General features: G+C 41.2%; 1 protein-coding gene across 1 annotated transcript; it reads right to left on the minus strand.

Annotated features, from left to right (window-relative positions):
- Positions 1-1,158: 1,158 nt before the first annotated feature.
- Positions 1,159-20,836, minus strand: SFT2D2 (SFT2 domain containing 2). The gene is made up of 9 exons (XM_026681791.2): positions 20,470-20,836; positions 18,311-18,397; positions 17,023-17,108; positions 16,758-16,839; positions 14,260-14,295; positions 14,107-14,165; positions 12,044-12,073; positions 11,335-11,377; positions 1,159-4,699 (listed from the first exon to the last, which is right to left on the minus strand). Exons 1-8 carry the CDS (start codon positions 20,530-20,532, stop codon positions 11,338-11,340), a joined length of 483 nt encoding a protein of 160 aa, XP_026537576.1. The 5' UTR covers positions 20,533-20,836; the 3' UTR covers positions 1,159-4,699; positions 11,335-11,337.
- Positions 20,837-25,367: the final 4,531 nt, after the last annotated feature.

Below are 25,367 nucleotides of genomic sequence, written 5' to 3' on the forward strand. Positions count from 1 at the left end.
TGCCACCTTGTGGGACTACTCGGGAGGAGAAAGGACTCTACCTAGAATCTTGAGCACAAAAATAAAGAAAAGGAGGAATTGTGGCTATTCTGCCTTAGTAATTTTCTATTAGAACAAATCTTGCTTAACACGTATACCTCTCAGAGCAAAGTTCACTAAGCTGACAGGAAAAAGGAGCTGATAAGATTAACTTCACAGAGGTCTGTGTCAGATAAAAGATGTGTATTCAGTAAAAACATGTTTATCAGTCACAAAGTTCGTTACTTGTATCACGTAGCCTGGTCTCAAAGATTAACTTTGTAACTTCTTTGTCTTCCTGCAATCCCTCTCACCCCCTCTTTGATTCAGTACAATAAAAGGGGACAGCGCAAAGCAATCAGGGCTGCCTGAACAATCCCATCTGTCTCAGGCGCAGCCGGGACAATTCCATCTGCCCCAGGCGATGTGCTGCCTCACCAGAAAAAATCATTTGTTTCGTGTCTTTTTTCTTTGTGCTTTGCACTCACCCTTGCGAGGGCTCCGCTAAACTTCACCCTTGCGAGGGTCTCATTAAATTGCTTTCTGAAAGGGAATTCAGCAATCAAGCCAGAAGATCGAAACAACAGACCGGTCGCTCAACGCGACAATGGAGAAATCAAATTACTTTCATAGAAATATTAGGCTTTACTGACAAATTTGCATTATAACCAACAACTTTTGTCCAATTATTTTCAGATTAATTTTATATAGTGACAACTTAGATTTCTGTTGAATTTACCATTTAATTCCTTCATCTATACCTATTTTATCTGTGATTATCAGTAAAGTTAATTTGAAATATTGTTAAACTATGAAGTTTTATTTTAAAAAGGTTTTATCTAAAGCTTTAACACCATATCAATATCTATTATACTTGTATATCATTTTATAAAATATAATCAAAATTCAGACAGCTTTAATGGATCTATTTTCCCACATAATGCTCTTTATGAACCAGGAATTTTCAGATAATTTCAACTATTCACATTCCAACTCATAAACATGAAAACCAACATGATTATTACAGTATATTGACAACAGCAATGTGTTCTCAGAAGATATGGCTTCAGGAGCAAGTTTCACAATTCTGAACATTTCAACAAAGTTTACTTTAGGAAAAACACAATACAGACAGACATGCATTGTGAAAACACTTTTATTACAGGAGATATGGTACTGAAAAAGAGTTTCTTTCAAACGATATTTTCTTCTAAGGCAAACAAAATTTCCAGCACAGAGAAAAGCCAGTATACAAAAATGGAATGTTTTTTCAAACAAAAAAATCAATAGCTTATTACAAGGGTTCTGGAAAACATTCAACAGAGATGTGTTTTGCCTGCTGTTACACCAAAGAAGAACCCGTCTTTGGCTTATTAAAGTAGCTGTATCTTTAACAAGCCTTGTATGACTGCTTCAAGCCAAAGAGGTTTTTAAGTTCTGTCTTTAAGCTTTGCGCAAACTGATTTAATAGTTTGAAGAGGGGTGATTCATTTGGACTCTTCTGCACTCTATTTACTCTTCAAAAGTAAGTAACTCTTTTGAACACTTTGCACAACTCTATTATGGAAACCCTGCTAACATGACTGGGTCAGAATATAGAGGTAGGCACTTCATTTTCCATGCCCCCTCAAATAAATAGATATCTCAAACAGATCACATTACTTATATTTAGCTGTGGAAATACTTTAGAGGATGAAACTAGCACACTTGCAATTAAGGCAGAGTTTATCATAAGAGTACAGTAATAATGCACAAAGATAAGTGATTTAACATATTGACAATATGAGGGAGTGGGAAAAATTACAAGAAAAGCTATCTTATTCTACATTTACTAGAACATAAAGGCTGAACATTGGCTTAGAGAGAAAGTTATTAAAAGGCCATATAACCATATCAAGACAATAATGCCTTTGTTCCCTTAATGCATATTTAGCAGGGAAAAGCAATAACTAAGAGATGACATTCTTACAAGACATTCAATATCTTTAATAATATTATATTAAACATATATAAAAATATACCTAACAAGAATTCAGCGAGGTCAAAAATTGGAAGTTATTCAAATTGAATTTAAGAATTCAATTAGTGTTGGATATGTACTGTAACAATTCAAGTGTCAGACAAGATAGAGCATTTATTTGTCTTAAAATGCAAGATCTTACTATTGGCCTAGCCCTAGCAACTGGAATTATCTTAGTCTCTCCCCAAAATAAGCCTCCTACTTCAGACAGACATATTGTACAATTGTTTCTTCAAAGATTTAACGGCTGGACAAAATATACTTAAAGGGCTTTGTTTCTCATTTGCTACCCGTCTTAAGCACTGTTTCCCAGTTTGACAGCTCCATGAGGACTTCATGCTGATTAGGAAGTTAGGGGATTTTGTTTCAGCTTGGAGACCCTCAAGTTGGAGAAGGCAAATACGAAGCACCAAGATGTAAAGGCAGGAACTGATAGCTGTATGTCTCAGTGGGATTCAATCCAGTAGTTTTCATAAAGTAATAAATTTCTTATTGTGGATGTTTGCATTTTCCAGCATTTCTATTACTATCCTTCTGTTATTCTAACAGAAATAGACATAAGATGCATTGCACATCAGTAACAGCAATACATGTTACGTTAAATTAAATTATCTGAAGACATTAAGAAGGAAAATGGAAAGATGATCTCAGCTGGTATTCAAAAGAAAGAATACACAGTTAGAAAATCCTGGGAGAGGGGGAATCAAGGAAGCTTCATCAAATCCTTTAAGTTTATACAATAATTTATCACATTATATTCAAGTGACCCTAAAAATCAAGACAGAATATATGAAACTTAGTGTTAAATTGTTCACCACAATTTACCACCGAAACAAGAGACTTGTATCTTTTAGAATGTTGTCCCCAATCTTCCTCCTTGTGTCTCAACAGTCTACCACTATCACTATCACTAAGAATTACATATTGCTTCACTATAAAAACCTATTAAATATATATACTTAAATATCTATAGAATATATTCAAAATTTATAATGTACAGATGTGGATAGTTTTACATTGTAAGCAGTGATAATATTAAATGCTCCCACAAAAAGCAGATGTAGGAAAGAATCATATCTGTTCATTTCTTAAAACTGAGGTCTAGTAGACCTAATTTTAATACATTACTTAGAATTGTCTGACCTGTATTCATTTACAATCAGTGTATAAAATTTTGTGCTTCATTCATAATAAAAGTTATAATAAAAGTGAATTATTTCACAAATATCAAGCTTACAAATCTACAAATATGCTTGCTTGGTAAGCAGCACAATACAATTATAGAGCTATACTAAACTAGTTAGACCGATACAAACATTGATTCCATTGTGTACAAAAACAGAATTAATGTGGCTACTTCTCACTTGGAAATTTCTGTGTTCTGATATCCTGTATTAGTCTCTTTCAAAAGACGAAAGAGAGCAGAACACGAAGTATAATGAACATAGATAGTAAATTGTTTTTCTTTGGGCAATGAATGATTACAGTTCATAAATTCCACCAAAGGCAAAATTATTGGATTTTTTTAAAAAATAAGCATAGCACAGCATCAAGATAACCAACTGCAAAAACTATCAAATAATTCTTAACATGTACACATACTATTTTTACTTCTTATGAGAAATAACCAAGGAATACGCCAATGCAAAAAGGAGAAAAAAAGGAATGCAGCAAAAATTGTCAATATGCCAGCATCTGGCAGTTTAAATAATCCCAGGATACTATCCTGTTGGGAAATCAAAGCATGAAACATAATATGATTATACAGAGTGATCATACAACCAAATATTGGGGGGGAAAGATAGGATGAGAAAAGAAGACACTCAAAATCTGAGATGTTTGTCTCCCCAATTAGAATATGGTACACTTTTGAGTTATACAAGTCATATCTGTTCAACATGAAAAGACAAATGAGAGAGGCACTGCAATGGCATCAAGGAGAGATGAAAATTTTTCAGAATATAAGTTAGCAATAAAGGCAGAAGTCTAGATTTTATTTCGTTTCAAGGCCACATGTGTAAAAGTCCATAAATAGAAATGCTTGGAGAAATCAATTTATCTATTTTTATAACTCCCACTTTTCTCCAGATTATCTTGCTTATCAGACACTAATTCATGTACTTTAAAGAAAGGAATTGTACTTGCTGTCCTATTAGACAACAAATTCCAGGAACTTCTCTAATAACAATTTGCAATCAGATTTTTAAAAACTAAAGAGACATTTAGAAATGGTATTTTGATAGCAAGTAACTAAAAGAATGTTATGGAGAAAAATTCACTACATGCTTAGCTAATGTTTTCCAAAATGCAATCTGTCCTAAGGACTTTTTGATAGAAACCTCTTGATAAAAAGTAGTAAAATGTCATCCCATCCCTTTCACAATTACTAGAATATCCATTTTATTTCCAAAATAAAATCATCTGAAGAAAAGTTATTTGTGGCACACATTAAGTATTAGATTTGCAAGTGAAGACGAGACATAATTTATCTTGAAATTTTCATAAAATGTGTTATCTTCAAAAGAATATATGGTATCTTTGTCTTCTGATTAATGTGTTAACACGTTAATGCTTTGTTCTTAGGCAGGTGTGTGCTGTTTCAAGAATCATTTGGTTGTGCAGGTGTTGTAGTCCTCAGTGTAAGAAGATAGCCACCTTAACCTGCAAAAAGCAGCCAAACCAAAAGTTTTATAAGTAATTTCTCCATTAATTATCTGATTTATCTTATGAAAGGCAGAAAACTGTTTTTCTAGAAAGTATATTGCAGTTTCAAATAGGAATACACTGTTGGTAATAGAATATATTAACTGCAGTAACAGAAGGCATTCTTTTTGGGAATAAACAGAAATGCATATCCCTTTTTTTAAAAAAATTGCATCCCTCCAACAATCTGTTCTTTAGTTTGTAATTCAGCTGCTGATACATGCCCTTGGACAAGAATTCACATGTAGAAAAGCTTTTGAAAATTAAAAAAAAGTTTACTAACTAGAAAAATCATAGCTTTTACTGCCCATCATAACATGAGTGTAAAATATCACATCTGCAATTGCTTATTCTATAACGTTAAATGAAGAAGATGGAAACATTTAAATAGGTATTATAACATCCTTAAAACTGCCTTATTTTATGTAGAGGTTAATTAAAGGGATCTATACCTTAATAAACCTGTTTTACTTTAGGACATTATTTTAATCCTCACAGTGAATTGGGGACTATTCCCCCCTCCCTTTTTTCCCTTTTTTAAAAAAGACATCCTAAACTCCATGTTCTCTGGAGTGGAGAAAATATATCTAACAAACAAAATGGAGGATGCACCCTTTTAATTCGTCTCTTTTGAACGTTACCAGAGCCAAATCCAGCTCCTCTCTTTGCCCAATTCCATCAAAGCCAAATTGACCCTCCCTTGCCCCAAAGCTCCCACCTAAAACAGAGGGCAGAAGCGTCCTTGACAGCTAACAGTACAGCCCAAGGAGTCCTAATAAAGGAACTATAACATAGTAAGAAATTGAAACACCCCAACCTTCCATCTGCTTATTAGCTGATGACCTCAACATTCCATCTCCTTTACAATGGACTTCCCCAACTCTGATGCCCTCCTGAAAGGGCCACTTTGCCTAATAGAACTTATCCAAGGAACACTGATGAAGACTTGCCCATCTTCCCCAACTGGGACAGCAAATCAGATCTGTTAAGTCTGGAAGGATGGGTCCAAGAATGGAGACGAGACTCAGAAAGTAACTACAGCTCTTTATTAGTGACTTCCGATCTGAGCGAAGTATCCTAGCCACAGCAGTCCCTTTTATAGAGCTGGCTGCGGCTAAACGGCCAATGACAGTGATTTGAGCTTGCCGCACTTGGTTTGCCCAATTGCGGCATCCCGTTTACTAGCCAATCGGATAAGTCTGGAGCGACCAATCACGACCCGCTGTTAGCGGCCTGCTAGACCGGAACACCCCTCCCCTCTAGGTTCCGTCTAAGGGGTGGGGTTATGTAGTCTCGCAGGTAGGTGGGTCTTCGCACCTGTCTACCTGACTTGCGCTGTTCGAAATGTCTTTGCTCGGTGTCGGGTTCCGACGGGCTGCTTGCCGGAATTGCCTGGAACGGTGAGCCGGTTCCGTAGCTGTGACTCCCTTCAGGTGACCTCGGGATGATTGACACGCCTCCTTTGTTGCTACCGCTTGGGCTCTCAGGGTTCGCTGAACCTGTTCGGTTGCTGCTACTAGGTGAGACGATCAATTGCCAAGGCTCTTCATCAGCTGGTGAGTATTGTAGGCTTTGATGTGGTGATTGTGGGGTTAGTTCTTCTATGCCAGATGTTGGTTCAATTTCAGAACGCCCGGTTTCCCTTCCCCCTCTGGTTTCGTGGTTGGGGTCACTGATGGGAGATGTGGTCAGCCTGGATCGCAGCTGGTCGATGTGGCGTTTCCACATTCTCCCATCTGTGGTTTCTAGCCGGTAGGAGTGGGGGCCTGTAATTTGAGTTATTTTGGCAGGGATCCACAATGGGTCACCTGAAAAGTTCTTTGCAAATACAGGGTCTCCTACCTTAAAGGCGCAGTGTTTACTGCTGGAGCCCAGGGGTTTTTCCGGGGTGTATGCAGGGTGTAGGCGGTCTAGAGGCGATCTGAGTTTTCTGGCCATCAGAAGTTCAGCTGGGCTTTTGTTGGTCGTACTGTTTGGTGTAATATGCTGGAGAAGGAGCATCCTGGTGACTTTATCGTGGATGTTGCCTTGTTCCATTTTTTGTAGAGTTCTTTTTGTGAACTGAACCATTCGTTCAGCTCTACCATTCGCCGCCGGGTGAGCCGGTGATGTCAATGCGTGTTGTATGCCACGGTCTGCTAAGTATTGTTCAAAGGCTAAGGCGGTAAATTGAGGGCCATTGTCGGATACCAGGACATCTGGTAACCCGTGCGTTGCAAAAAGTCTGTTCAATTTCTTGATGACTGCATCTGTGGTGGTAGTCTTCATTTTGTTAACCTCGAGCCAGTTAGAGTATGCGTCTACTGTTATTAGGAAAGTATGCCCTTTTGTAGGTCCCGCAAAATTGATATGGATGTGCGACCAGGGACCCCTGGGCGTTTCCCATTCGGCTGGTGAGGCTTTCGGTGGGGCCGAGTGTGTCTCTTGGCATTTGCTACAGGTGGCGACCCAGGTTTCAATTTGTTTGTCCATACCTGGCCACCAGGCGTAGCTCCTCGCCAGCGCTTTCATACGTATGATGCCCGGGTGCCCATCGTGCAGTAATTGTAGAACTTTTTTTTGTAGTTTTGCGGGTATGACCACTCGGTCTCCCCACAACACGCACCCTTTTTGTGAGAAGAGTTCTGTTTGTCTGTTCTTGAAGGGTTTAAAGGTTTCGTTGGGTTCGATTTCTGGCCATCCCCTCTCCACCCAGCCAAGAACTCGTGCCAAGCATGAGTCTTTTTTGGTTTCCAATGCGATGTCTTGAGCTGTTAGTGGAGGTGAGGGAAGTGTCTCAATTTGTAGTGTTGATAGTGTGGGAGCTGGGTCATCTTGGAGTTCTGGCAATGGAGAGCAGCTCAAAGCGTCTGCGTGGGGAATGGTTTTCCCCGGGCGATGCCTCAATTGGTAGTCGTAGGCGGCTAGGAACTCCGACGATCGTGTCATTCTAGGGGATAGAATATGTGGAGTAGGTTTGTCGCCTGCCAAGATGCCAAGTAATGGTTTATGATCTGTGATGATGGAAAATGATCTCCCATACACATACTCGTGGAACCTTTTGATTGCAGATACGATAGCGAGGGCTTCCTTGTCTAGGTGACTATAGTTCCTTTCTGTTTTTGACAAAGTTCTTGAAAAAAATGCAATAGGCGCCTCTGTACCGTTTGGTAGGACGTGGCTCAGGATGGCTCCCACCCCGAAAGGTGAGGCGTCACAAGTCACAGTTAATGGAAGTGTTTCATTATATTGGATGAGCACTGCATCGAAGTTAAAAGGTCCTTTACTTGTTGAAAGGCATGTTCCTCCAGTCGTCCCCAAATCCAGGAAGCCTTTTTATTGAGGAGTCTATGAAGGGGTTCAGCGACGGTCGCCTTCTGGGGTAGGAAAATGTTATAAAAGTTAATGAGTCCCAGGAAGGCTTGAAGGTCTGTTTTGTTTTGTGGTCTCGGGGCATTTTTGATGGCAGCCAATTTCTTTTCTGTAGGGTGAATTCCTTGTTTGTCAAGGAGGTAACCAAGAAATTCAACCCTTTCAGTGCATAACTGGCACTTTTCCTTCTTTACCTTGAGGCCAGCGTCTTGGAACTTTTGTAGGACTGTTCTCAGTCGTTTTTCTAACTGACTCCTTGTTGGGGCGGCTATTAACACGTCGTCGTAGGGCACGACCCCTTTAATGCCCTGCAACAACCTTTCCATCAGACTTTGGAAGATGCCAGGTGCTACGCTTACTCCAAACTGGAGTCTGTTACATTTGAATGTGCCTCTGTGCATAACTATGGTTTGGGCTTCGGCGGTTTCAGCATCTACTGGCAACTGTTGATAAGCTTGGGCCAGGTCAAGCTTTGCGAATATTCTGCCACCCCCAAGTGAGTGAAGGAGATGCTGGACCACGGGTACCGGATAGGCGCTCTGCTGTAACGCGTGGTTGAGGGTGGCCTTGTAATCCCCACAGATTCTCAAAGATCCGTCAGGTTTTATGGGAGTTACAATTGGGGTCTCCCATCGGGCGTGATCAATGGGTTCTAACATGCCTTGTGCAATTAGTTTGTCCAGTTGCTCGTCAATTTTTGGTTTGAGAGCAAAAGGGACTCGGCGTGGTTTTAGGCGAATGGGCGCGATATCAGGGCGGAGATTAAAAGAGATAGGGGATCCCTTGTACTTGCCTAGATTTTCACTGAAGACTTCTTGGAAGTCCCGGACGAGGGCCACTTCCCAGTCTTCGTCTACAGTCTGATTGATGCCTGCCATTTCGATTCCTAATAGTGCGAACCACTGTAGACCCAGTAGGCTGGGTCGGTCTCTGTCAACGATGGTTAGAGGTAGTATTGCGGTGTGGTCCTTGAAGGAGACCTGGAAATGACTGGAACCAGCGACCGGAATCCGGTTGCCCTGGTAGTCCTTTAATATAAGCCTCTGAGTGCTGAGGTCCTGGCGGCGGATGTTGGGAATCAGCTGCTTCAGGGTTTTCCAAGAGACCATGGATAGGGAAGACCCGGAGTCCACTTCCATGACGCACGGTCGATTTTCAATGGTGACCTCTACACGGATTTTTTTGGTGTCTAAGGATGAAGCGTGGCCGATGGTGATAGTCTGATGTGCTTCTTCCCGTCTGGGTGCGCCAGTAAACTTCCGGGTTCTGTTGTACTGGTTCCACTGGTTGTTTGGGCGGTCCCGATTTGTGGTGGGGGTGCCATCTGTTTGTCGGAGACTGTTTTCTTTTCGTTTGGGACTGGATCCTCTTTTGTTTCGGCATACTTTACCAATATGCCCTCTTCTCTCACAAAAACAACAGATGGCGTCTAGGAATCTGCATTCGGATCGTGGGTGGTTTCCACCACATCCGGCGCATTGGAAATTCGATTTACGACCCCGCTGGTCTTGTTGTTCGCACTCTGACCGGAGTCTGTGGACTTCTTCCTCTTCACTATCTGATGAGGATTCGATGTCTTCATGATGGGTGGCTGACGTGTATTTCTCTGATGACGTTGCCGTATCGTTGGTGGGTTGGCGGCTGGCCCCATTTGTCCGGCGCATCCGTGCTGCTGATTTACGGGTGGCTTCAGCTGCAGTGGCGTCGGCTATGGAATCTGCGAGGGAGATGTCTCCTTTGGCCATGATTTTGCTTTGGACCGTTGGGTCTCTTAGGCCAAGGACAATTCGATCCCTCATGGCTTCTTCTAGATTTGCGAAGCCACACAAGCTGCCTAAATTCCTTAGGTCAGCTAAAAAATCCCCGATGCTCTCACCTTCGCGTTGATCCCTTTGGTAAAATTCATGTCTGCGGATGAGAGTCGGTACTGCCGGGGTGTAATGGTTGCGAAGGATGGGAGCAAGGGTATCCCAGTCCATTGATTTGACTTCAGCCAGTTTTGCAAGCGCTTTGGCCATTTTAAAGACGGCAGGTCCGCAATGCGTCAGGAAAACTGCTCGTTTTTTGCTGGGAGTGGCATCCTTCAGATTGTTGGACTCTAGGAACATTTGAAACCTGTCCATGTATGAGTCCCAGTCTTCGCTGGCTGGATCAAACGGGGTGGGTGGTATAGCGCTGCTGGCCATTCTGCCGACGTCTGCGCACTGTCAGCCACGTGCTCTGTTGATCTTCGGTGAGTGCTCAGTCAGCTCTGCTGTCTCCGGATCCCATCCTCGTCGCCAGTGTTAAGTCTGGAAGGATGGGTCCAAGAACGGAGACGAGACTCAGAAAGTAACTACAGCTCTTTATTAGTGACTTCCGATCTGAGCGAAGTATCCTAGCTGCAGCAGCCCCTTTTATAGAGCTGGCTGCGGCTAAACGGCCAATGACAGTGATTTGAGCTTGCCGCGCTTGGTTTGCCCAATTGCGGCAGCCCGTTTACTAGCCAATCGGATCAGTCTGGAGCGACCAATCACGACCCGCTGTTAGCGGACCAATCCGCTTTGCAGGCTTTCAAGCCTGCTAGACCGGAACAAGATCCCTAGGATATTGCAATACGCATGGTTTCTTCTCCTCAGTATTGTGTTCTGTACTTCTGAATTTTGCATAACATTTTCAGACTACCTCAAAAAGGCTGCATGGAATGTCGAAACATCTCTCCAAGGCCCTTCCAAATGTTTGTAGAGTCCTTTTCTTTACTATAAATTAAGATGAACATGGCTAAAAAATAGGGATATAACCATTTTACTCTAATGCAGGGATCCCCAACCTTTTTGACGCCGCGGCCCGGTACCGGTATCAGCTGGGCGCCGCGGCCCGGTACCGGCATCAACTGGGTGCCGCCATCTTTTTTTGACGAAAAAGTGCTTCCAGTGACCTCACCGGAAGCACTTTTTAGTCAAAAAGATGCGGCGCTACGCTCGGTGAGCTTTTCGGGTAGAAATGGCTTTCTACCCAGAAAAGCTCACCGGAGCGCTGCGCCGCCATCTTTTTGATGAAAAAGTGCTTCCGGTGAGCTTTCTACCGGGAAAAGCTCACCGGAAGCACTTTTTTACCAAAAAAATATGGCGGTGCCCAGCAACCAGCGGCCCGGTAAGACTTGTTCCACGGCCCGGTACCGGTCCGCGGACCGGCGGTTGGGGACCCCTGCTCTAATGTACCAGTCACTGTATCTTCTTTAAGTTATTAGGTTGTTTGTTTACCTGTTATGTGAGGCATGCAGCAAAACATTTTTTCACAGCATCCCTGTGGAAAGAAATGCTGATGAAGCTAAAGGTGACTAGACTCAGACAACACCAGTATATTTTAGGTATAGTTCATTAGCAAAGCTACAACTAACAGGGTTTTGCTAAGCCCAAATCCAATGGTCTATATTATGACTTAAGGTGGCATATGAATCTAGGACCTACCTTATTTAAACCAACCACACTAAACAAACTCTCCCTATATTTCCTTTTAATCCAATCTCAAAATTCATATCTCCCATGAAATCCTGATGAGTAATCTTGATATTTATTACACAGAAAGTCCTCAGTATCATAATTCTATATTTGTCAATTCTTTTTTTCTTCAAACTAGTTGGAGTTGTCCAATGCTACTCTCTGAATTAACCATATACCTATAAGTCTCCATATTCTTTCCTTTCTTCATCTTCCTTTGTCATAATATAAATTAAAACTTTTCAGCATCCACTTATAAAGTAACTCTCTATACTGATGGCTGTATTTCACTAAAACAATCATGTAGGTCACTCCTCCCAGGAAATATATAGTTTTTATAAGTAATTCTTGGATTTCACACAGAACAGATTTTCATTAGGTTAGTTTGACTTTCCAACCCATACGAATCACGGAAGAAATGTGTTTTTGTCCCATTTTGTCCCATGAACAAAATGTGGGCAATCAAGATTACCTTGCAAATGGTATGTAGGAAATGCTGTACCTAGAAAAGGAATAGCACAAATCATTAGCAAGAACAAAGAAAATCACCTTCCTCTCACAATTCAATATTGTTAACACCCTACATTACACATGGCTGAACTCAGATGCTGGCAGCAGATATATACTGCACTGCAGTGTGCCAAGACTAAGCATTGCTTTAATTTTAAAATCAATTTATATAAGGCTGACTTCTAGAGTAGCAAGTGACAAGGAATGAAATTCCAGAGAATAAGGGCAACAGAACTTTCTCTGTGTCACTTTGGCCATGACTGATCAAGGAGATAAATATTATGCATTTAAGATATGAACTTTGTCAGAACATTTGTAATATCATATTTCATTGCATGTAAGCAGAAATGTAGGTATATGCCCCCAACTATGTTGGCCATGGATTTTCATTCTATAGAGATTATGTGAAGTTTTCATTATATTGGACGAAGAGAGTTAGTGGGAATAAGAAACTATGTCAAGAAAGTATTTCATCTCCATTCACAGAATGGAGAATTATAGAATTATAACCTATTTTATTAGATAATCAAAGAAGATCTAGGGTATCAATGTGACAGGAATTAAACATAGATTGCTATTATATATTTGGTTCAACATTGCTAAATTAGTAGGTTATTCAACCAAATAAATAATATGTTTTCATTCAAATCCAAATTATTTTAGGAAATCTACAAGAATGGATTTATTATTCATATGTTCTTAAATATCTTCAAATATTAATTCCAGTAAAAACTGTTTTAATGAGCTAAACATTATTAAATGTTTAAGTCATCATATGTATGAATGGTTGCATATCCTAATGAGTTTACAGGAAAAAAAAGTTAAAATGAATGCAGCATCTAAACTGATTTTCATATATACATATGCAGGTGTATGAAATCCAATTTTAATTCATCTTCAGTATTTTAAGAAGCTTGATAAACAATTGAGAAAGTTTTATGGGATTGGCAGACCCATTGTTTTTTTTAACTAAAATTACCATTTTCATATGAAAAAGGAAATGTTATTCTTCTGGATTTTCAGTGATATCATTGGAAAACGTTTTGGTATTCAAGTGATTTTTTTTTAAAAAAAGTTTGAGTTTATTGAAAAATTATTTGATCCTCATATCTTGATTGAAGTCTGATTTCTCTTTTAGCTAGGATCGAGTTGTTTTTATCTTATTAGTCTACTAATATTTGGAGGATTTAAGCTAGAAGTTTAATTCTGAGACCTGTTTACAAGAAAAACTCATAATTTGATTAAGGGTAACATAAAGATTTAAATAGATTTTTAAGAAGATCCTGAGCGCAAATGAGTTTCGTACTTTAAACTAGGTTATTGTCCTTTTAACTACTGCAAGAGCTTTTGGAAATGGCTAAAATATTCATTTGAAATCTGCTTTACTATTCAGTTTGGTCCCTTCTGAATCCCACAAACTATCTGTTTTACTAGAAAACACTGAAGATTTTAAATTAGCAAACTATAGACTAATCCATGTCAGGGTTTCCCCCCCAAGATTCTGGAAGTGCCCTTTTTCTAAAATTGTGGAAAGTGACAGAGAGAGTGACTTGCTCAAAGTCACCCAGCTGGTTTTATACCTAAGGCTGAGTAGTCTCCTGGTTTCTAACCTGTTACCTTTAAATATTACCTCAAACCGACTCTTTAAATAAAACGTTAGAACTAAGATTTATATGCCGGGAATAACCAGGAGGTCAGATGCACAGTGAGTCAAATCTCATCAGGTAAGAGATCAAATGTTCATGCAATCCTGCCAATCACTGCCTTTGCATTATATGCAAATGTGGACATGTTTTCTCATGTGAAATCCAATGAAAACAGATACTTAGGGCAATGCCTTCAAAATTCCTAGGGAATTAGAAGAAAATATCTTGGCTTCATTATGGTATACTTTATGTGAAAAGGATTCAAGGTCTATGAAGATATAAGAAAGGCTTTTGTTCCTAGATGCACAAGAACTTTCAATTATTGCCAACAATTTATGTACACAGGAAAACAAGCCAAGAAAAATGAGGTGATACATACCATGCCAAGGCAAAGAATTGTAAAATGCAAAAGAGGATAGTAAGCCCCTTATTATGCCACTGAAAAGAAAAAGGTAGTCATAACTTAGACAGCAATTATTTACAAATAATTTTATTAAGACATATCAGTCACATTGTAAATTTGATTACTTACCCAGAAAGCTGCACATAGAGTTAATATGAGGCATAACTAAAAAAATATATAAAGAAAGTATTTGAATAAGAAATGCTATCTAACATAATAGCTACAAATAAATAAATAAATGGACTAAATAAATTTAATTTATTTAAGGAAGCACATAAGCATTGCTTTAATAGTAATAGTACTATATAATAGTACTTATAGTACAAGTACTTAATCTTGAAGTAAATAATTAAAAAGCAGATGTGTTTGTAATTGCTCTTTATCCCCAGAAAACATAAAAGTTTCTGGTTCAGGCCAAATCTAAATTTTCTTTTTTGCAAGTATGTACTTTCTAAGTTCTAAATTAATTAGGAGTTATACCTACTGATAGAAGGCATAATAGAAATAAAATACTGGGTAAAATATTTCAGCGCCTTTTCTTGAAAGATTAAAACCCATGTCCAAATACTATAGCAGCAATACTATAGAGATCCACTTACAATAACATTAAAAAGTAAGCAACAACCTAAAACCTCCCATTTGCAAAGCAAAACAATTCCTATATCCCAATTTTCTATAATGGTTCATGTTTATGATATGTATATTTTAAAGATAACAATGATGAAGCAAACAGAGAATCTGCAAATGGCTTCCTTCCCAAGTTCCTCCAGCCTGAACCCGAAGGGGCCACTGGGAGAGGCTGCCCGAGGCAGTGATAGCGGACAGGGAGGCAAGGCGATGGCAGCACTGCTTCCCTGGCCGGCGGATCCAGTGGAGACAGCCCGAAGCCACCCATCCTTTCCACCCCTCGCCCAGCCCGTTCCCGTCCCCACGCATCTCCAAATGTGCCGGCAGCTCCAAACGCTGCTGCAGCAGCACGTGCATCGGGCAGAGGCGCTGACTCGGCGGGGCTCAGCTCGGAGGACACGGCGCAGGCTGTCACCTTGCCTCCCTATCCACGGATGGGTGGGCGCTATCACTGCCTCGGGCGGCCTCTCTTGGCGGCCCCTTCGGGTTCGGGCTGGAGGGACTTGGGAAGGAAGCCAAGCTCGGGTCAGCCCTGCTCTTTCACTTGGCAGGCGGGCACGCATCCGTGGCTCGCTTTCCCAGCTCTGCACAGCCCGCATGGCTCTGGCGCGGCCCTGGCGGGATGAGTGGAGGGCCCAGCAGGGAGGTGCTCGCTGCCTTGGCGAGAGCTCCGCCGCCGGGCAGGAGGGCCTGCCTGTCAGCTGCGCTGGGTGCCCCAGGCTTAGCTCTTCGCGCTCTGCCTGGCGCCAGGCAGGGATGGCAGCTGGGCGCTTCTCCCGGGGTGGGCCGATCCTGCGCTGCGGCCCTGAGAGATTCGCCTCCCCACTTGGGGTTGGGCTGCCCTCTTGAGCAGGGGAGGCTTTTTCGTACCGGTAGTAGAGCGTCATTTTTAAAAGAATTGGCTTTGCCTTCGAAGGTGAAGAGAAGGCAGCGACAGGAGTGCCTGAAGCCGAGTGTCTCTGCCAGGCTCCGGTTGCAGGGAGGAGCCCTGGCTGGCCGCGCATGGCAGCACCAAATGCCGCGGCGTTGCTCTAAATGCCGCGGCAGCATAGGGAGAAGGGAAAGCAACGGTGGCGGAAGGTCTCCTGATACAAAGTGCCCCACCAACGCCAAAGTCAACGCAGGCAGCACCATATCCGGGTATGCAACAAAAGTACTTCGTAATGGCAAGTCCCCCTGCCATTCTCCCCCATTTCGCATGTTTAATATAGGCCTTAATTTGGGGGGAGGGGCTTAATTTGATTTTATGCCGATAAAACATGCTGGGACTTCCTATTGGGGGAGACCGTATTGTTGGAGAAACACGGTAGTTGTTCCCCTATGTAAAAGATTTGATGCTGCCACCACTGGTCCTGGAATAACTTTTCATCTGAAATTTAGATGGAACTAAATGAAGATTGCCTTTCCCAAATTCAGCTTCTAAATAAAAGATCCCAGTTATTCTTAATAATTGTATTCCCGTGGTTTGGAGTGTATCTTATATCTAAATCTTGTATATTTCTTTCCAACAAAAAAGCAGTTTCCTATATTAAGCCTCACTTATTATAAAACCCTTAAGAACCATTAACAAACAAATTACAGTAATCTATATCCATTTATGGTTATGAGCAAAAGCAATTTTTAAAAAGCAAAATGGTATTTATCTAAACTTCTTTAAAAGAATTGGGAAAACTTTTTTGGCAAACAGATGAACTTTTAAAAAAATCAGTTTCTAAGAACCATGGTGCTGGCATCATAGGATGATGGAGCGAACTTTGTCATTTTAAGGAGAAGATATGTCAGATATATAAATCTCTTAAAAGATTGGATACTACAATTTTGCTTTTTTCTGCAAAAGCTCTTCTTTTTTAAATTTGTAATTTCTGCAGTGCAATTGGAAATGTAGGTTTTTAAAGGCAAGAAAAAAGTATCTGTGAAACCATGTGTACCCCTCTGTACAAAAAATATTGAACTGAACATTCTCATTAGTCATTAAGAAATCAAAAAGACAAATGACTTACAAGCATAAGAATTGTAGCTATCAAACGAGTGGGTTCAAACATTCTTTTTAATTGTTTCATTGGTCCCATAAGAAAGACGGTACTGCAGAAGAAAAAGGTTAATGTAACCTTCAACAAATATATAGAATAAAAATATTTTGACTTAATCAGCAGAAATTAGTATGTATTATGTAGAGTTATGTATTTCAAGTATTATTAATGCTAATCTCATTAACACATTGGAAAGTATTTTATCATCTACAAATTCAAAATAAGAATCATTTACCTTCCAAGGGAGGAGATATTCCCCAGGGTGTAAAATACTCCAAACAAGATAGGTCCTTTCTTGGGAACCCATAGCAGAAATGAACCCTAAAAAAGAGAAAACGAAATAAGAAGTCTGTAAAAAATGTTTATATTGCCCTGTAGGTAAGAGTATAAGGGGTTATTAAATTCAAATTCTCTTATTGATTCTCAGAGTCTGTTTGTTAAAGCACTAAATATTCAAATAAAACAACTTCAGACAACATTACTATATATAATGTACAGTCCTGTTTTCAGAGGGAGCAAGTCTCATATTAATAACAAACTCAAACTTCTTGAATGTTAATCCTTGCTCAGCCAAAACAGCATAATCCATGTACAACTGGGTGGAGAGGGAATTTGGCTTTGAGTACATGGATTGTGTCCCCATGGATCAGCAATCACAAACAGGGAGGAAATGGAAAAGAGTCTCTAGGAGGCTGAACAGAAGAATTCTGCAGGCAGCCTTTGATTCATGCTTTACAGTCAATTATTTGGCAATTAATGTAGTTTTCTTCAAGAGATGAAGAGGTATGGTTTGGCTATGAAAAAATATGCCAAGATGGTATACTGCAGAGTATACTTACTTGTGAGTACACTCACTGAACTACAATTTATTTTTTGTTTCAATAAGCAAGTTTTGACTATTTTATGTGGTAAATTGTAGTTTAGAATGTAGAAAAGAATAAAATGAAAGTGGAAAGAAAGAAAAAAGATATTTGGCATTAAAAATAAGAAAAACATCAAGGATATATTTGATTGTGGTCTGCTTTTGTAGAGTGGAACTCATGAGTAAGTGCATAGAAACTAGGGTGTAGGATGAATTAATGAAAAGGCTAAAAGTTATACGAGTGTGTGTGGGTATGTCGGTGTAAGTGTCTGTGTGTCAGTGTTATCCAATCCTTATTTTTCTCTTTTGTCAGATTAAACTGATTTCACAGCAACCTTTGGATGAATTCTTGTTTAAGAGATTGCAGGTAGTCCTAAACCTAGAAATTATGCTGTTCTGAGTTAAATTATAAAAGTTGAAAATATATGAATTCTTATATCTCAATGCACATGCATAGGGTTTGCAACTATTTAACTCATATAAAATTATATGGTGAATAAATCAAAACCCATTCAGCCAAAACACATGTTGTACTTCAGTTAGGGTATATCCATGTACAGTAACAAGCAGTTGAAAATAAGTATTGGTACTGCAGGTGATAAGTGTACCAAAAGAGCAGAATTTTATGATAAGAATAGAAGAAATTAAATTAAAGACTTACCATAACAGAACACACAACTCCTATTATAAAACAAGCTATGAAGGCCTTCAATCTGGTACTCCAGCTTAAGGAAGTTGCATCAGCTATCTGGAAATATTAAAAGTAAAATAAGGATGCTGACAAATCAATTCAGTTCTTGGTGAATGCATCTATGAAGCTTTTTTGGCAGCATTATGCAGTTTTGCCACTGTCCTCTTCCAGGATTGTTTTTCAGTTTCCCAGTTCAGCCAACAGTGCCCAGTCCTCCTATGCATTAACAAGGAGATTCTGTTTAGTTTTCTAATAAGCAAACATCAATGCCAAGCAACATAGTAGCTGTTACTTTGTATTTTTTTCCTAGCAGCTTAGTGACAGAAGGAAGTATCTAACTTCTTCTTTAAAAAGTTTTAAAATTAAAATGGTTCCATTTAAGTTTCATCCATACTAAGGGGTGGTAACATTTGGCTGAGGTTTTTTTTACTAGTGACTTTCTCAGTTCTAAAATATTCTCCATTGTTGCATGGATTTTCTTTCTTTTCGCTTTCTCATGTGCTATCAGATTAACATTTTAACATTTATACAGTACCAACGTTCATTAAATTACTCTCTTTCTGCTATTTTACTTCTTATATGTTATGCCCAATCGCTGCTAGTTTTAGTTTTTAGCTTAAATTTAAAACCATGTTTTTATAATACTAGAAGCTACCTGCTAAATAAGTTTTTGGAGTTTCTCATTTTTAATTGAAAAATAAAATATCTTCCAGACAGAGCAGTGGGGGAAACAGGAGGCAGCAGTGTACATCACTTATGTACATATATATGTAGGATATAAATCTAATAATGTAGTAAATAAATGTACTGTATAAATGTACAGTATTTTGAAGTAGTCCAAAATAAAGCTGTTGTGTTTTTTTTAAATACTACTCATTTCTAATTCCTGCCATGAAAAAATCTGTGGCCCTTCATATAAGACTGCCCAAAGCTATTTACTATGCTTCCAAAGCTGAAGGCTGACTCAAATCTGGTTTTGCAAATGGCAGTCAAACTGGTTAATCCATGCTCCACACTGGCTTTAACTCCCCTGAGTAATCAAACCACAAATTTAGCCATAACTTTCATAACCAATTTAAGTTGCAAAGCCTTTTGTTGTTTGTTTGTTCCTACGTGTTTGTGCTTTGCCAATACTGCTCAGTGATTTGCTTGTTACTGGTACAACCTTTTCATAATTTCGTCCCCTGAGATCCTATCCTGTTTTAGTGCTTCAGATACCTCTTTAGTATATCTGAGACATATTTTAAATGTGGTAAAAAATTAAAAACTCTTTTTAATTCTCTAGCCATAATATCTATCAAAATGGGAGTTTATACTTTTTCAGTACTTACGAAAGTATAAAGATACTCATTTCACCAAAATAAAGTACCAAAGAAGAAATGGCAAATTTTCTAAAACTAAGGAGCAACAATTGTTGTCTTTCTTTTTCTAACACACACATACACAAACAGAGTCAAAAGCTAAAAATGTTGGAAGTGTAATAACAAAACAAGTAAATACTCAAGCACTGACAGAAAGGTGTGCACATACTACTCATGTTTACCCTAATCATGATTCCTTCACATTTTTCTGGATTTACACTATACAGTACCATAAACTAACCGGAGAAACTGTTTACTCAGCATAGTAGACTAAAAGGTGACTATTAATGACTCAAGTACATCCTGCTAATACAGCCATAATGTGTGTGTTGGGGGGGGGGGCACAGTGCCTTTATTCAAAATTAGGATGATCACACTAGAGTTAAAAGCACAAGGACTTTGCAGAATGAAGAGAATGACATCTGTAAATAGGTTTTAGATTACAACTTTCACCAAACTGAGCCAGAACGACTGTAGTCGCTGGAATAATGTAAATCATATATGCTGCTAGCCTAATTAGAAAGGCTGTCAGTATCAAGAAGTAAGAAACAGACCCCGAAACATCTCTGGGAAAAGAAAAGGAGGAGGCGGGTGGACAGAAAGAGCTCACTTGGGAGACTACACGGAGCATTGGCGGTGGACAGGAGCAGCAAAACACGATGAAACAGACAAAGGAGAAATCCAAAGAAAACACAACCTAAACGGAAGAAGACGACGCAAGTGATAACTTGGTATCGCCTTAACCTGTTGAAATAAAGAGAAGCTTACTTCTGCCAAAGGTCCAGGGTCCTCCGCGTCCTGCCCACCGAGAACTCGCTTTAATTTATCCATTCCTCCTGGTCCAAGCACTCCCGAGTTTTGCCAGTTCCTATGTTGATTCCACCCGCATCAATCAACCTTCTCTAGCTTCGCAAGACTACAACTCCCAGCAAACAGAACATTCAGAGGCTTCCGCCAGGTGCCTTTCAGAACTACTCATCCCGTCCCGCCGCTGCGATGCAAGTCGGGAAATGTAGTTGGGGTAGAAATTTCCCACTTATTCATGTAGAAGTTTTAGCCTTGAGGCGTTTTTCTTCACACGTTTAGCTCGGTGTTTTTCAACGTCAGCAACTGTAAGATGTGTGGACTTCAACTCCCAGCATGCTAGCAGGTGAATTCTAAGTGCCGGAGTTTACACATCTTACAGTTGCTGACGTTGAGAATAAGCTTTATGTTTTATATGACTTGAAGATTAATTGCAGAATGCAGTGAGAGCTGTAGATGGAAGAACGCATGAGAATAAATTGAACTGTTAGAAATAGTCAAATATGTATAAGGGAATGTTGGAAGTACAACTGTAAAAAGGATACATTTGATCATATCTGATGGACCTGTGATAAACAAAAAACAAAAAATTCTGGGATCGAATTTTTACTGCCTGCTTCCAAAAGTGGTGAATTCTCCACCACTGGATCTTTTTAAGAGATTGGAAAGCCATTTGCCTGGAATGATATAGGGTTGAGCAGGGGGTTGGATTAGATTACAGGGGTCTTCAAACTCGACAGCTTTACGATTTGGGGACTTCAACTCCGAGAATTCCTCCTCCAGTTATGTTAGCTCAGGAATTCTGGGAGTTGAAGTCCACAAGTCTTAAACTTGCCAAGTTTGAAAACTTTAGATAGATTTCCAAAATCCCATCCTGTTATTCTGAATCTGTTACTGAATCTTTAATTCAGAAGATTATTAAAATAAATATAAAGTGAAACAGAAGCTTGATGGATAAACAACTAGAAAGAAAATTTGGAATTTTATTATCTATTTTTACAGCAGCAAGAATCTTAATATTACTACAAAGATGAAAAGACACACACTTCTCACAGTGGAAAAATGAATGGTAAAGATGAGAGTTAGAAGGGATGGCAAAATTGGCTGTTTTAGTTTTTATTTCTACTTAGAAACTTTTTTGACTTTTCTCAAAATTGAAAAAAAAATTAAACGTTGATTTTAGGTTTCAATTATTAGGCTAATTTTGTAATTATAGAAATGGCTTGGAATGTTGTGAAATGAAAGGAAAAAGGTTGATGTATTATTTCTGTATGTTGCATTATTTATTGGCATATACTCAGATTCACACGTTTTATCAGATTCTCTCACTGAACCAAATTTGCTCCCATTCTGTTTTGGGACACTTGCCCTACTGACAAGAGTTCCAAATGCACTTTACTGTATATCATTTCTTTTCAATATTCCATTAGATTTGAAAGAATAAGCAGTGATTAAGTTATGGTAGCAGCTAGGATAAAATAAGGATCTGTAAAGATAAACATTTACGAAGAGTGATATTTATGAATTTATAAACCCCTTTATTCAAGATGACTATGCATTGTTCAAAACCATCAGTTACTGGTGTTTGTATAACTTAATATTAACTTTTTTTTTTCTTATTACATTGTGGAAGGACAGTGACATGAGATTTTTCCATGCAAAAGTCCTTTTTTTCATGCAAAAGTCCTGCTTTTCTTCTTGATGATCTGACTACGTGCTCAGTTTAGGTATGTACTGAACTCCTTAGAGCAGGGGTCCCCAACCACCGGTCCGCGGACCGGTACCGGTCCGTGGAACAAGTCCTACCGGGCCGCTGGTTTGCTGGCGCCGCCATCTTTTTGATGAAAAAGTGCTTCCAGTGAGCTTTTCCGGGTAGAAAGCTCACCGGAAGCACTTTTTCATCAAAAGATGGCGGCGCTATAGCTCGGTGAGCTTTTCGGGTAGAAAGCCATTTCTACCCGGAAAAGCTCACGAGCGCTGGCACCGCCATCTTTTTATGAAAAAGTGCTTCCGGTGAGGTCACCAGAAGCACTTTTTCATCAAAAAGATGGCGGCGCCCAGCTAATGCCGGTACCGGGCGCGCCATAAAAAGGTTGGGGATACCGGGCCGCAGCATAAGAAAGGTTGGGGATACCGGGCCGCAGCATAAGAAAGGTTGGGGATCACTGCCTTAGAGCAAGCTGTTACATAGATTTGGTGGAACTAAAGTGCCATATTAAAAATATATCAGAGCAGGTATATAGAAAAGGGCTTTTCTTCTGTTTGGCAGGAAATATTGCTGGAAAGGCAATGGGACAGGACATTAGGGGACAGGACTACAGAAAGCAGTTGCTATTTTATTTTTTCCTGTACTTTGCTTAACATTATTTACCCTGAAGGGGAATAATGTGAAGGTCACATCAACTGGTATATTATTATTTAGTGAGACTACCAGCATCAAAAATTTACACCATTACTGCTGCAATATTAAACTTTTCTGCTTTACTGACAATCACAATAATGGCTGCATTATCCAATAAATTATCAATAAGGTTAGACTCTAAGGCAACATTATTGTTCTTTTTACATATTCATATTTATTATGTCATATTGAAGGAAAGAACAGTCACTAAGCCATTCTTAGCTTTTTATACTTTAATATTCTGTACCCACACAGAATGGATTTTTCCTATGGAGTCTCTTCATGTTTTTATCTGTTTTTATCTTCAATTTTATCTGAAAATTGAGTCCAAGGAAAATAGATAAATGTTTGCAATACTTTCAATATTCAAACACAACTGTGTAGCTGAAATCCCATTGAGTCCCTTCAACACCCAAGGATTTGAATCAATGATACTGGTGAGTTTTCCTCGAGGTAAACAATAGTTCTAGCATAATTATACAGTATATTCATGACTTGTGTGTGGGAGAAATAACCATGGTGGTTTTCCATTCCTATTGTAACTTACCGTATATACTCGAGTATAAGTCGACCCGAATATAAGCCAAGGCACCTAATTTTACACAAAAAACTGGGAAAACTTATTGACTCGAGTATAAGCCGAGGGTGGGAAATGCAGCAGCTACTGGTAAATTTCAAAAATAAAAATAATTAATTTGGGAAACGATCTCACTATCATGAAAGGTTTAATTGATTCACTAACCCAAAAGAAGATGATGATGACAGCGGGAGGCAGGAGTCACTCTCTTCCCCTCCCTCGGAGGCCCCCTGAGTCAGGAGTCGCTACCGCCGGCGCGGCCCCAGTCCCGCGTCGCCTCGGGAAGGGAAAGGCAAAAAGGAAGAGCCGTGGCAGCGCTTTGCGGCAGCGGCACCGGAGGCTCAGGATCAGCGGCTCCTGGTTTTGCCCCACCCTTCCCAAGGCAACGCGGGACCGGAGCCGCACTGGCGGCAGCAACTCCCGACAGCCCCAGATGTAGGGAGAAGGCAAAAGCGATGGAAGATCCTTCAGGGGAAACTGAGGGGGAGACTCACCCTTGGTCCAGATGAGCGCCCTTCCCCGCCCTAAGGAAGCAGAGGCAGCCAGCAAGGGCAGGCAAGCCCCGCTTCACAGACTCCGTCCGTCCTCACTCCCACCCACCCACCCACCCAAAGCCATGAAGTCCCCCAATCGCGCAGCCCAGAATCGCCCTCCCCTCAAGGGGCAGCAACGACGCCCGGTTTTTCCCGAGACAAGAAGCTCTGCCGTGCAATGAAAGCGCCCTGGCTCTAGGCTCGCGGGCTCAGAAAACAACGCGAGCCGAAGTCGCCGGCTCCGCTCGGCTTCTCCAACATCCGGCACCGCCCTGTTCTATGTGCCGGGCCCGGCAAGTCCGAGCAGCCAGCGCATGGAGCAGGACGGCACCGGAGATAGTTGGCTGCCTCTTTCACAGCACGGGAGGCCTCCCCCGGCTGGCCAGCTGCTCTCCTCCTTCTCTGCCTGTTTGTTCTGTGTGACCGAGGAGGAGGAGACCGGCCGGCTGGTTGGGGAGGCTTTCTGCGCTGAGGAGTCGGCTGTTGGTGTCCGGCTTTGCTCCGCTTCTCCGGCGCGGCCCTGTTCTTTACTTGGGCAGCCGGGCGCCCGCAACGGGAAGGGAAAGGCCTCCCCCAACCAGCCGGCTGGTCTCCTCCTCCTCGGTCACACAGAACAAAGCGCTTTTTGCCTTTCCCTTCCCGAGGCGACGCGGGACTGGGGCCGCACCGGCGGCAGCAACTCCCGACAGCCCCAGCCGGAAACCTGAGCGGAGCCCGGGCGGAACTGCCTGTTGCCGCCGTGGGCGCCGTTGCAGGCGCCCGGCTGCCCAAGTAAAGAACAGGGCCGCGCCGGAGAAGCGGAGCAAAGCCGGACACCAACAGCCGCCTCCCTCGGTGCAGAAAGCCTCCCCCTACCAGCCGGCCGGTCTCCTCCTCCTCGGTCACACAGAACAAACAGGCAGAGAAGGAGGAGAGCAGCTGGCCAGCCGGGGGAGGCCTCCCGTCGCCTTGGGAAGGGAAAGCGCTTTTTGCCTTTCCCTTCCCGTTGCGGGTGCCCGGCTGCCCAAGTAAAGAACAGGGCCGCGCCGGAGAAGCAGAGCAAAGCCGGACACCAACAGCCGCCTCCCTCGGTGCAGAAAGCCTCCCCCAACCAGCCGGCCGGTCTCCTCCTCCTCGGTCACACAGAACAAACAGGCAGAGAAGGAGGAGAGCAGCTGGCCAGCCGGGAGGCCTCCGTGCTGCGAAAGAGGCAGCCAACGATCTCCGGCGCCGCCCTGCTCCACGCGCTGGCTGCTCGGACTTGCCGGGCCCGGCACAAGAACAGGGCGGTGCCGGATGTTGGAGAAGCCGAGCGGAGCCGAACCCACCTTGGCTCGCGTTGTTTTCTGAGCCCGCGAGCCTAGAGCCAGGG

The sequence above is a fragment of the Notechis scutatus genome, chromosome 5, assembly GCF_049901735.1.
Source record: "Notechis scutatus isolate UNSWTSFEM ecotype Mainland chromosome 5, rNotScu1.2, whole genome shotgun sequence".
Classification (NCBI taxonomy): domain Eukaryota; kingdom Metazoa; phylum Chordata; class Lepidosauria; order Squamata; family Elapidae; genus Notechis; species Notechis scutatus.

Bases quoted from the DNA above. Each gene is read 5' to 3' on its own strand.
- SFT2D2 (XM_026681791.2), bottom strand. From the start codon at position 20,532: ATGGATAAATTAAAGCGAGTTCTCGGTGGGCAGGACGCGGAGGACCCT. The intron at 12,074-14,106 runs GTATGTATCACC...TTCCTTTTCTAG, and splicing joins CAATTCTTTGCCTTGGCATG to GTACAGCATTTCCTACATAC. The intron at 11,378-12,043 runs GTAATCTTGATT...TTCTTTCCACAG, and splicing joins TCCTACATACCATTTGCAAG to GGATGCTGTGAAAAAATGTT.